This window comes from Meleagris gallopavo, chromosome 1, assembly GCF_905368555.1.
Source record: "Meleagris gallopavo chromosome 1, MGAL_WU_HG_1.1, whole genome shotgun sequence".
Classification (NCBI taxonomy): Eukaryota; Metazoa; Chordata; class Aves; order Galliformes; family Phasianidae; genus Meleagris; species Meleagris gallopavo.
This window is the reverse complement of record NC_139404.1, coordinates 135,852,728-135,865,161: the sequence shown is the minus strand read 5'-3', so window position 1 is coordinate 135,865,161 and position 12,434 is coordinate 135,852,728. Positions and strand designations below refer to the sequence as shown.

Sequence of the window (12,434 nt, the reverse complement as noted above, 5' to 3'; positions counted from 1 at the left end):
TCATTCTGAACACTTGTACCTATAGGAGACCTAGGGAAGGCCTTGAAACCAAAATTAGTCAAATGACCATGCCATGCAGAAACACACTGAAGTTCAGATGGCAATTACTAAAAAGTATGTTATGACAGCTGGTGTCTTCTCATAGAATGCCTCTTTAGCAGATTACAAAAGAGAGCAGCAATTCCAAATTCATATAGATGCTTCTTGCTTGAAAACTACAAGTCATATTTTACATATTCTTAATGAACAAATGTGGAAGTCCAGAAAAAAGCTACCACTACATGCCAGCAGTGGCAGCGATTTCTAAAATCTGGAGCCGAGACTCTACCTCAATGATTTGATGCTGCAGCTGTTGTGTTTGGCTTTTGAATCTGAATGTAATCAGAACCCTGAACAGTGCATGGTGTGAGAAATTATCCCCTGCAATCATTTCATTGTTTCCCATGTCAAATCACAGCTCAAGGTCACACACATACTACAGTGTAATAGAGAGTCATTGGTAAGGAACAAGGTAAGGAAGCAACATATAGACTCAGGCTGACTGCCTGAATTCTAACGTTAACTGTTTAAATACGCTTTAAATCCTTATTTAAAGCGGGACACTTAGAAATACTGTCAATTTCATCTTAACTATTCACCTTCCCATTCTCAGATGCAATTCACACAGAAACAAAAGCCAAATTACCCATTCCCTTACATTCACTGATTGTACTCTTAAAAGCTTCAGTTCCTCCACCATAATAACCTGTTACTATGATTGCTGCAAATAACAATAATCAAGAAAAATCAGCTGTCTATTCATTATACCATATAAGTTCTTTATACATTTCTCCCTCATAGCTATAGAGCTTGCTCACTATCAAATTAAAGTGAAAAAGATTTTAACAGTTAAAGTCTTGCACACCAAGTTAAAATATCTCTATGCACCGAGAAAAAAGAATCCTCTGTATGTCAGTGTGTGTATATATATACGCACACACAAACACACACTTACATATACTGCTTATTATTTCAGTCACCTTCCTATTCTCACATTTTTATTGTGGATGAAAATCCATTTGGTGCTGTACTGTTAAACCTGGCACTACCTAGAATATATTTTGACCACAGAAAGTACTGCAATTCAGGAAGCAAAGAGCAGAGTAACAGGAAAAGCCTATAAGGACAAAACTTAGCGATTTCTTTTTCCTGCATTAAATGATTCTGGTTATATTCATTTAAGATCTACTACCTTTAGAGCTTCTCAAGCAAGTTACTCCACTTATAGCTATTCTAATTCCCAAAATCTCCAAACAAATTGCACCTGAGCTGCTTTTCACTACATTCATTTGCCTGTTGCCTTCTCTCATTCTCAGAAAGCAGATGAGAGGTAAATCAGGCGTTCTCATTTAGATACTCAAAAAGCATTTGACAATGTTCTTAGATCATGGTTCGAGTCTTCACAGGTTGCCCTATGTGGAGTCAGGAATTGGACCCAAACATCTTCATGGGTTCTTACCAAGTCAGGATATTCTCTGATTCTAAAACATTCAAACAAATGTTCTTCTCAAATCTAACACTTAACATGAAAATGATAAACTGAAGTCTATAGTAAGATCTTTTCCCACACTTATGCTTAAGTATTCCTCCAGTATAACAAAATAAGTCTATAGTCCACTAGAAAAGCCTTCTAGAATTGAAAAATTGATGGATAATATTTTTAAGGAAGTTTTTTAAAAGTGCAGCGATTTTTTTTTGTTTGTTTCATTCTTTTTTGGTTTAAAAAAAAAAACAACAAAACTGTATTATTGCCTTAAAGTTTCATTGTTGTTTTTAATAATTCTCTATTAAATTTTGTAACTTTGCATCTTAATTTCTATTATCTTAAGGTGTTTCCTTTTAATATAGGTGCTACTGAAAGATGAACACAGAAAACTTTCCCCATCAAACTTAAATATTATTGGAAATCAATCTGAAGCACAGCAAACACATTTAAAAAGAAATCAACAGCAAATTGCACGGAAAAAGCTTCTGCCTTGTCACAGCAATCTTTAATCACTGTGGCTTCTAACAATACATGGAATGTGGATGCTGCTGATTTGTGGCTCTGCATACGTTTTCCCACTGCATAATTCTGCAAAATCAACTTTAGACCCCCTTTGAAATAATTAGGAAAAATGCCAGATGCTCATTTGTTGTTTGTTAGTGGCTTAACAATCATTTCTTGGCATCACAGTGAATTTGTGAGTGATTAACCTTGGGGTTTCTTGCTTCATTTGGGTGCCAGAGCATGCCAGAGTGGAAAACTTGTTATTATTATGTGCAAGAATGATGTGGAGAAAAACACCAACATGAAAATATATACGAGCTTGGCAGGCTTACACCAAAGTAAGCACAGATAGATGTTTATAAAGGTTATCATTTCAGACCAGAATATATTCTTAAAAAGATGGAGACATATAAGGGTACTGGCCTTGTGAAGTTTTTCTTAATATTTTAATTGGGCAAGCCTTTTGATTTAGATCCTGATCATATGAAGTCATTGTTCATTTCCGTGTTGACTTCTCACAGAAGCACAGCATCACAGTCTACATAAGAAATAGCTGAACATTGTGGAAAAGTATTTAAAAGTCAGTGAATAACACTCTTAGTAAAATGTGTGCATTTTTTTTTACAAAGGTTTCCTCATAAACACTATGTTTTACAGTTGTATTAGAGGCAATCAATAAAACTGTGCTTTCCTGTCAACCGAATGCGTTTACATTTGGCTTTACAGGAGTAAGGTTCAAGAACAAACTTGGATAATAAACTCCCTCTGATGATAAGATGGATAAATTACATTTGGTGTGAATGCCCCTAATAGATCAACTCCAGAGGACACAATGTGGAGGGATGCTTTGTGTCTCGTTTTCTACTAGTTACAAGGCAGAGGATAGCTGTTCAGCTCAGGGTAGTTCTGGGCATGTGTTAAAACAAAAACTGAGCTGAAATAGCCTAGCGAGCTTGCAGGACTGAAAGAAAAGTAGCTGGTAAATGGAGGCAGTCCTGGGAATAGGCAGTCCACAGGGAGAACAGGAAAGCTAAATAAAATCTATAGCATCAAGCCTATAATTCACTTTTGTGAAACATTATATCTTTTTTCTGCAATAAAATATATGTTGTGTATCAGGAGTCTTATGTATCTTTATCAAGCAAAAAGTAGCTTAACGTTCAGTTCTCATCTCAGCTTTAACAAGTTTCTAAAAATGTAAACACACTGACAAAAAAAAAAAAAAATCCAAAAAAGAACATATGGAATCCTGTAGGAATTCAAATGTATTCAAATTTCATCTCCCTGTGATTTTATGATTGCTTTTGAAATGGGCCGCTTTAATTACTTAACATCTGTTACCCAATAACTAAAGGCATTGTTTCCCTGCATTATAACAAAATGATTCCATGTTGCTGAATTCAGCACACATGGAGCTAAACAAAATTAAAAACCATGCAGAAAATATAGAATTAGAAGCTTGCAGAGGTTTGAAATGCGTTTTTACCTTCTGTGCCTTTGAGAAAGCTTCTTCATCAATGGCTGGACTGAGACAGCTGAATACTGCTTCATCTTTCTATACACTGAGCAGGTTAAATCACTGGCAGCACGTCTGACTGTTAGCTGTTAGTCTCTTTCACATTTACAGAAATATAAGTTCCCAATACAGAACACATATTACACTATCTTGTTGATATATTCATTTACAGTATACATTTCATTCTTTCCAAGACCCCAATTGGGAAAAATTGTGTGCACTTCATTATTTTCATATGCACTGAAGAGTCTCTGAACTCCACTAGTCAGAGTCTAGTGTTCGAGTCTCTTCAGGATTGGGCATTAAATATTAAATTGTATAAATTATCATATGTGCCTATTGTGCTATCTTCTAAAACAGATTCCAGTAACTCATTATTATTACAGAATGGATTGGGTTAGAAGGGACCTCAAATCCCATCCAGTTCCAATCCCCTGCCATGGGAAGGGCTGTCACCCAGGAGATCACTCTGCTTACTTGCCAGCAGTCACTTTTAGATTATCCTAATTTACAAATTTATCCTCTGATTCAAAAGAAAATGACTATAAAATACAAAATAGATCTGTAGGGGCAAAACTCCTGATTATATTGTCACTACATATATCGTGCACTAACTATATAGTGAACTATTGTTCACTACTATAGTGAACTCCACATGCTTTCTAAAGGGGAACAGAAAAATTGAGGTGAAGCTTAGAGCGATTACGGTAAACGATAACATAAACTAAAGTATATTAAATAATACTGGCACAATCCCTAAAAGTACTGTAAAACTTGAAAAATATATTTGTGTTATAAATTTTAAAGGGACTGAGCAGCTTAAGGTAGAAAAATGCACAGCATCTCACTTTCCGAATTTTATCTGCCCTGTAGTTCTACTTCACATGAAGTTGATTGTGCTACGCTTTGAGTTCCTCAAATTAAGATTAAATTGTTGGGGGTTTTTTTCATCCTTCTTCACAATTTTCTTATTCAGAAACTTTCTAATAACAGTTTGATTGGTCTTACTTCCTATTACAACACATTTCTACTCCAGATTTCCATTTTTCATTTTGGGGCCTTTCTTTTGTCATGAACTTGTACGTATGCATGTTGAACACACTACAAATGCTTGCTATTTTATGCTGCTTAGGTTTGGAATGGTAAATCCTGAGTTTATTGGTGAAAGGGAGAATGTTTCTTAAAGTGTACGATCCTAGAGCAGAGAGCCACAAAAGGCTGCTCAGATTACACAACCTAATAATCCTGATTCACCAAATCACAATCTTCTGTCTGGCCCTTATGCTTTTGGTGTAGTATAACACAGTTATATATGTAGTAGAACACTCCATGCATTTAATATTTCTCATAATAACACTTAAAATTTTACCCATCTATTCAGAAGGCTGCAAATGAGACAGTATACAAAAGAAATGCTAATATAAGTACCTTTGGGAGGAGAAGGGAATGAAAGAAGCTGATGTTAAATATTAATCATAAGAAATAAGTCAGGAAGATATTTAAAGGTAGAAATCACAGTGAGTTACTTTAATTTGGGGTGGCATAGAACTCAGACCAGAACTTTCAAACTACTTTCCTCCTTTTCAACTCATAATGGTGTTTATTTGCCTAATTTAAAGAAAAACAAACAAACAAACAAAAAAACCCTCTTGTTTTGAAGTTGGAGTAAGAACTCCATTTGAGAGATATAACATCTATTTTACATCTCCTTCATAAAGTTCAGGGACAGCTATGATATCATGTTTTATTTGTGCGCTTGATTAATTTCATACATACTGAATATTCCCTCAACTTCATTCTGCCTGTCAGGAAATTTATTATATCAATGCAGCTCTCTCTTTAGTAAACACAGTCTTGTGTCTACAGAAGATACCTCTGAACTACTGACACACAAAAAATGCAACGCTCACACAAGGCTTTGGTGAATTTTTAAAGCAATGCACTGGCATGTTTAGAGTCTCACATCCTAACCACTATGCCAGCATACTCAGCAGATACATATGAAAGCACTCTTCACCCAATGGAGTCTTACATTTGCAAATCTGCCATTTCCTGCCTACATCCTGGCACTTTGTGTTCTCCTGAAAACTGCTGACAACTCTTAAACCCATTATTTAAGGAATTTAACACTTATATGTTTGCCAGATACAGGTAGCCCAGACCTTTATTTTCTTGATCAACTTGTCTGTAACCAGCCAGGCTGTTAGTACTAGAACAAGATAGACCAGTAAAGCACAAGCAAGCCTATGGTAATAAGATAAAAATAAGAAGTCAGTTCTGGAAACAGTACAAGGAAATAAAGACATCCTTTACTTCAGCTCGGTTTTAACCTTTCTCTCTGTTCCAAACTATTTTCTGATCAGTTTTGTGGTGTTAGAATAAGAAGTGTCACCATCACATCTTTGACACTGTCTCCTGACTATCAAAAGCTAATGGTGAGCTCTTCTGCCATCTCAAATTAAAGATACATTCTTCTTTTGAACAGGCTTTGCCATCTCTGGGCCCTTTTCATAACCAGAAATTACTAGCATGCCAATCAGACTCCAGTACTGATGCACTTTACAGAGATGATGTTAAGCTTGCTAATGTTCATTGATGGATAGCCTTGCAGTTTGTTTAGATAACAGGAAGAGTCTGTGTCTTTGTACCAAGTAGATAAGGATGATATGCTGAACTCCTTCTATGGAGCAGATGTGGGAAGCACCACCACCACCACCACCATCGAGCAGATAAGGTTGTGAAAGCAAACATTGTGCTATCAAGGCAAGGAGCTAACTGAGCATGCATGAAGACCAGGTTCAACTAGCAAACGCAGTGAGGAAAACTACTGACTTTCTCCAAAGATCCCAGAAGACCATTACCACAAAAAGACTGAACATGTGCAAGGAGGTGGGATTCTATGTTAGTGATTCTGGGGGAAGTATTGACTATATACACACTGCCCAGTAAAACGTTTGCATATGCAACACGAATAATGTATATAAGCTGAAGATCTTTTGCATAAGGTAGGCACAGTTTAGGTGAAAGGATCTTTTCATGCATCCAGCACCAAGAATAAAGAATGCCTGCTTTCTAACACTCCAAACTGAGTCTTATGAGAGTTTCGTGATTGACCAATTTATGGTATCACTACCAGCTCCACTTGTACTCCCTTTTTTTTCCTTACTAACCCTTTTAATTAATGTAACCAAAATTTATCATTACACAATGTTAATGAAAAATAACCATTAATATTGAAACTTCCCATTATATAGGTTAGCCCAATCCTCCCAAATGTTATGACACTACAAAATCTTTTGAACAGCCAGCGATACTGTTATCTCGGTGGGAAGTGAGTTGGGATCCCTGTACTAAGCAATTACTCTGGAGCAAAGCTCCTGGGACTAGGACCCAGCCCCTCCACTACAGCAGAATCATAGAATTTCTTGAGTTGGAAGGGACCCTTAAAGGCCCTCTGGTTCAACTCTCCTGCAATGAACAGGGACTCCTACAGATCAGGATGTTCAGAGCCTGATCCAGACTGAACTTGAGCGTCTCCAGGGATGGGGCATCCACCACCTCTCTGGGCAACCTCTGCCAGTACCTCAGTGCCCTTATTGTTAAAAACCTCTTCCTTATATGCAATTTAATTTCCCCTGCTTTAGTCTGAAACCATTTCCCCTAGTTCTACCACAACAGACCCTGCTAAAGAGTCTGTCCTTTCTTTCCTATAGCTCCCGTTTAGATATTCAAAGACTGCTATCAGGACTAGGGTATTGGTATATTCCGCTGCTGAAACCAGGCATCCCCTGATGAGAGAGAGGAGAGGAAGGCTGTCCCCAGCCACAGCACCTCAGTACTAACAGTCACACTGTTAGCCCTGCAGGGCTGGAAAGAAGCAGAGAGCAGGGCTGAGCCGGGCTCAGCTTCCAAATAAAGGACCAAGAATGCATATTACATATGCAGCATCAGTGCAAACACCCACCTACTTCGGTATTGTGGCTACTTAGAATCACAAAGTGCCATAGAACCAGCATAATGCTATGAAAAGGATTAAACGGGCCTTAATTAAATTAGGGAATCTGCATTCCCCTTTTGAAATGCTGATTTTCACAGAAGTGCCTCTTTTGTTTAAAGACTGAGGCTCTCTGACCTTCCTTTTCTGACTTTCCATGCCCTACCAGCACATATCTATCACATCTGCTTTACAGCTTAAGAGTTTTCATAGCAAAGATAAAGGCATTAAATAGACAACGATTCTGACAGTCCTATGATCTGGATAATATGGCAGGAAAGACTGCTTAGTTCTCTCTGTTAGAGAACGTAACAAAAGATGACGAAGTAAAGCCAGTGGCTACAATTTCCCTGCTATGTGAGATTTAGGGTATGGGTCTGTTTGGTGCCCAGCATCAGTTGCAATAATAATTTTGACAAGATATGTTGCATTTCTCATAAATAACAAGTTCAGTGAATTCCTAAGAGTGAAATTCCAATCAGACTCAGATGTGAAATGAATCTTGATACAAGTCACATTACCAATTCATCTTTATATATATTCATTTTATCCAACTTACCTTGCCTACTCAACCAGACTATTCTTCACCATTCCCAAACAGGTTACAGTCTATATAATTCAGGTAATCCCAAAGAAATGTGCCCTTGATTTTCACTTGGGAAGCTGCTTCCAAACCTGTTCTATTGTTGTGTTCTCATTTTCATATCAAATGATATTCTTCTCATACAACTTTTAAAAAAATCACATTCTAGATCTGTTTTTATTTATACATTTAGAATGAGTGTTCTTTCTCACTGAATTATTAACAGCTACATTCAAACTTGCTTAAATATGATCACTGCTCTCAAAACTAGGTCTTAATCTTTTCCTTTTTAAATCACTCCAGCTCCTTGTTTTGTTGCTCTCCCATGAGCTGCATGCAGTATATCCACATTTCTACTTAATCAATATATGTAGCAGACTTTTTTTTTTTTTTTTTTTTTTTAAGAACCAGACCCCAAACCAAATGAAACTGCTGTAGGATTCATCAACAAACAGCCACAGAAGACAAGACAATTAAGCAGACTTGGAACCTGCTTCACTTTAATGAATGGAGAAAATATGTAGTTGTAGCAGTCTTTAAGAGCCCAAGATTTGCAAACAATTTCTAAATCGATCTAAAAAATGAAGAAAATAGGACTAGCTGCAATACTTTCTGGGTGAGTCTATTCTTTCATAAATCTATTACCACATCCTCTCTTCCAAGGGTTAAGCTGGAATAAAACTGTATGAATCTGCCAATTTTCACTTTGAGATGTTCAGTGTAGTTTTACAAAACTCCACACCTTGAAACACACACCTTGAAAGCCACAAAGCTCCAGGATGCAAAAGCAATTTTAACCAAAAGATTGCAAGAGCACAAAAATATTTGCACGACATCACAACAATGACTGTGTGTGTACATCTAGCAATTCAAAGCACTCAGGCTGCACAGTTCTCTTTCTTAACACCAGTGTGCCCATCCATTCTACACAGCAGATTCTGCCTCATTCACAGTCATTACATCTCAAAGGGAATTCACCTCTTCAAAGCCACTGCACTTCAAGTCCAAAAAATTAATTATCTACAGGGCACAACCCAACAGTTTCAGTGTACTAAATTCTATTTGTGAACCAAAATCTATTTGAGTGCTGAGTATCTCATAAGATGCCTTTGCACACACTTGTTATTAAGTATTTCACTATAAACAAAATGTCTAGTTTGAAAGTTACATCTAGAAGTTATTCAGACTACATTAAAATAACCTGCTATTCAAAACAAAAATGAACTTTTGAAGACATTCCCACCTTGGTTACTCCAAAATATACAATATTCAGATCAGTTTGAATCCCACTTTTTCACAGGATAGGAGTTATTTTCATTTATTAGAAGGCAGTTTATTGTAAATCATGAAAATATTATTAACACTTCATATTAGGATACTTCTTTGCTACTTATTTAGAGTAATCTATACTTTAAGAAATTCTTGATCAATACCTAGCTTTTCCAAAGAGAAAAATTTGGCTCTCTGTATTCAAACAGCCTATTTTGGAATGCCGCTGATAGTTAACAAGCACACCATGCAGTAACAACCACATTCTGCAGACCAGTCATGGATTTACAGAAGAAAGGAAAGCTAATGGCTGTTAGCACCTGGCTGCCACCTTTGCGTGCTTAATGCAGTATTAGTATCTCCTGTAGGTCGTTGCAGCAAAACACAGGGGCCAGAAGAGAGATTGCAGCATTTGAAAAGCCAGGAAAGGTGTGCTCATTCTCATCTGCAGCCTTATATTGCAGTCATTTCTGCTTTACAACTCAGTGAAGGGGAGGGTTCAGATTTCCCTTTTCACTCCAAATGCACAAATACAGTTGATGTGAAACTGCAGTGAGGCAGAGAATGCTCCATGCAAATATCAGGATCCATCACAATTAACTTACTGGTTGCACACACATCGCTGTTATCTAATAGGTATAAGATGAACAATGAATGCTGAATAAGTGACTGAAATATGCATAAACGCACCAAGAGAAACAGGTGGTGCCAAAAGCCCAGCTTCCCCAACCTTGTTGTTTCAGCAGGATTACTTCAGACTAAACTCAGCCTGGATTGAAAATGCATTATTGTTTGTAGTCATCACGTATACTCCCAGAGCACATCTTTCAGTTCAGTTTTGTCTGCAAGGAATTTAGTTTCCATGCTCAATAAAGCAAGACAAAACACACTACATGAATATGATATTTAGTACAGAAGCTTATGTCTAATTGAACTGAAATCCTAGCGTAGATCTATTCACTAAAATCATGGTTGGTTGTCCCACTCAGCAACTGTAGTAGGAGAACAGTTTCCGTGTCTTTGAATTTCAGTTCTTTGCTTTTTTTAATTGTTGTGTTTACTCACTTGATAAAAATTGTTAGTATGGCATTATTCACTTACAAGTGGTCAAGAATTGGGAACAGCTGCCTAAAAGCACAACAAACAAGCACTTGCAGGTCAAGACAAGAATCACACTAGTTCCAAAGTCCTACCAAGGATCATAGGCATCAAAAGAGGACAGTGTTTCTACTCCTCCTGTAGTTACCTTTGGGCAATTTGAATTGCTTGCGTCTTGGGAGCTGTTACTTGTTTCAAGAACAGGATACCAACCTTTTTTTTTTTTCCCCCTCCCACCTTATTCTCTTCTGCCTTAAGTATCGCCCTTTTCTGCACATGCTGTTCAGTTTCAGCATTTGCTGAATTCAGTGTTCTGATTCAGATGCAGCTCATGGCCAAGTATGTGCAACACAAAACACTGCTGATACTCTATCAGCACATCAATGAGAAAACTACATGTCAAAAACAGCCTGAGGTACCTGACTTCTACAGAATGCTAACAGCAATATCTAGTATTCTGCTCGTTTTTTACAGATAGTTAAAAAATGAGAACACAGAAAAGTTCTTCACATATAAATGTTGTATTTTTCCATAAGAGCAGAAGGAAAGGTTTTAAATTTTATTTGTAATAGTTATGAATGTTGTCCTGGGCACTCATTTTAAGAGAAGGGCTCATTGGTCCATTGGCTGTATAGTTCTAAATGTATAGGACCACACCTCAACGATAAGCAATGGCAGTTAGAGCAAATGCCGATTAAAATTAAGGTTTGGGTGTGAGTAAAAAATCTATATCTAACCAAATAAATAGATAAAAAAAAATCATAGAAATCTGGCAATTCAGTTCCTTGATGGAACTCTTGTTCAGACGCTCACCTGTCAGGGTTGTTTTGTGTCAATACGATTTCAAAAAGCTGCCATAGAAGCTACTTGCAAAGAAGTTGCTAAAGCCATTGCACCACTTCTTTTCTTACATCCCTCCCGCATAACAGTATGGAGATTCCTGGGGACTTCTAAAACTTGAGAGATTTCTTACTGAAAGCTTTGGTTCGCTTTCAAGAAGCAAAATGTAAAATTCCTCAGATAGCGAGCAGCTGCACCAGGGATTCAAACAGTGCCAGGAAACTGGAAACTGAACCCAAAACTGAAGCAAAGGGTTTCAAAAGCAAACAAACAGCAGATCAGATCCAGAGTTCTGACCCACTGGGATTAGGACCACGATGGCTTTAGCCAGGCTTCTGCCACTAATACCAGAAATAATTATCCCAGATGTTTGCTAAAAAATGGAAAGTTAACGTTCAAAGTAACTTGGGTGAAATTCTGTGGCCCACAGATACATAACAGGCCACACATAATAGTGATAACAGTCTTAGCTGATTTTGAAATTTATTAATATACACGCATATTAACTTCAGAGACAATTTGTTTTATCTCCAAGGTTTATGCCTTATTCATTGCAGTGGCAAGATACAGCATCCTGCATGTCTGTCTATACTACTCCTTTTATCACTTTACAGTCATCAACAAGTAAAATTGTATTTGTCTTGAATAAAGGTAAACAGAACATGGAGGCTTCTACTATGAAACTTTTAGCTACATAAAAAGAAAACAATTAACATATACTAAGTACCTTCCTTATCGTCATGATGTATGATAGCATCCTGTATCATATCGGCAAGGTTGAAACGAACTCGATGATTCTTTCCATGTTTCAGTTTTTTCACGTAACCCTCCCGCTTCTGGAAAGCCTTTTCTCGTTCATAATACGCCTTTATTTGATCACAACGCATCCGCTTCACCAGCCGCTGCCGCTGGCCGAGAGGGAGGGACTCAAGCAAGCACTGGTCAATTTCCATCTCATGTGACCGAAAAACATTACATAGCTGGAAACAGCCTGCAAGATACAGAAAACAAACACATGCAATGGTGAGCATGTAATGAAACTTCCACCAGATTTCTTTCTAATCACCTGTTATGTTAGTTTGTCAAATGAACTCCTCCCACTTGA

The 12,434-nt window shown here is 37.3% G+C and overlaps 1 protein-coding gene across 7 annotated transcripts in view; it reads right to left on the bottom strand.

Annotated features, from left to right (window-relative positions):
• Positions 1-12,434, bottom strand: part of MYO16 (myosin XVI) — a 356,972-nt gene that overhangs the window by 253,514 nt on the left and 91,024 nt on the right. For all 7 annotated transcript variants that reach the window (XM_085215386.1, XM_085215393.1, XM_085215400.1 and 4 more), the window contains exon 2: positions 12,057-12,320. In XM_085215386.1, the coding sequence (XP_085071512.1) occupies positions 12,057-12,282 (226 nt within the window). In that variant the 5' untranslated portion in view covers positions 12,283-12,320. The remainder of the gene's footprint in view (positions 1-12,056; positions 12,321-12,434) is intronic.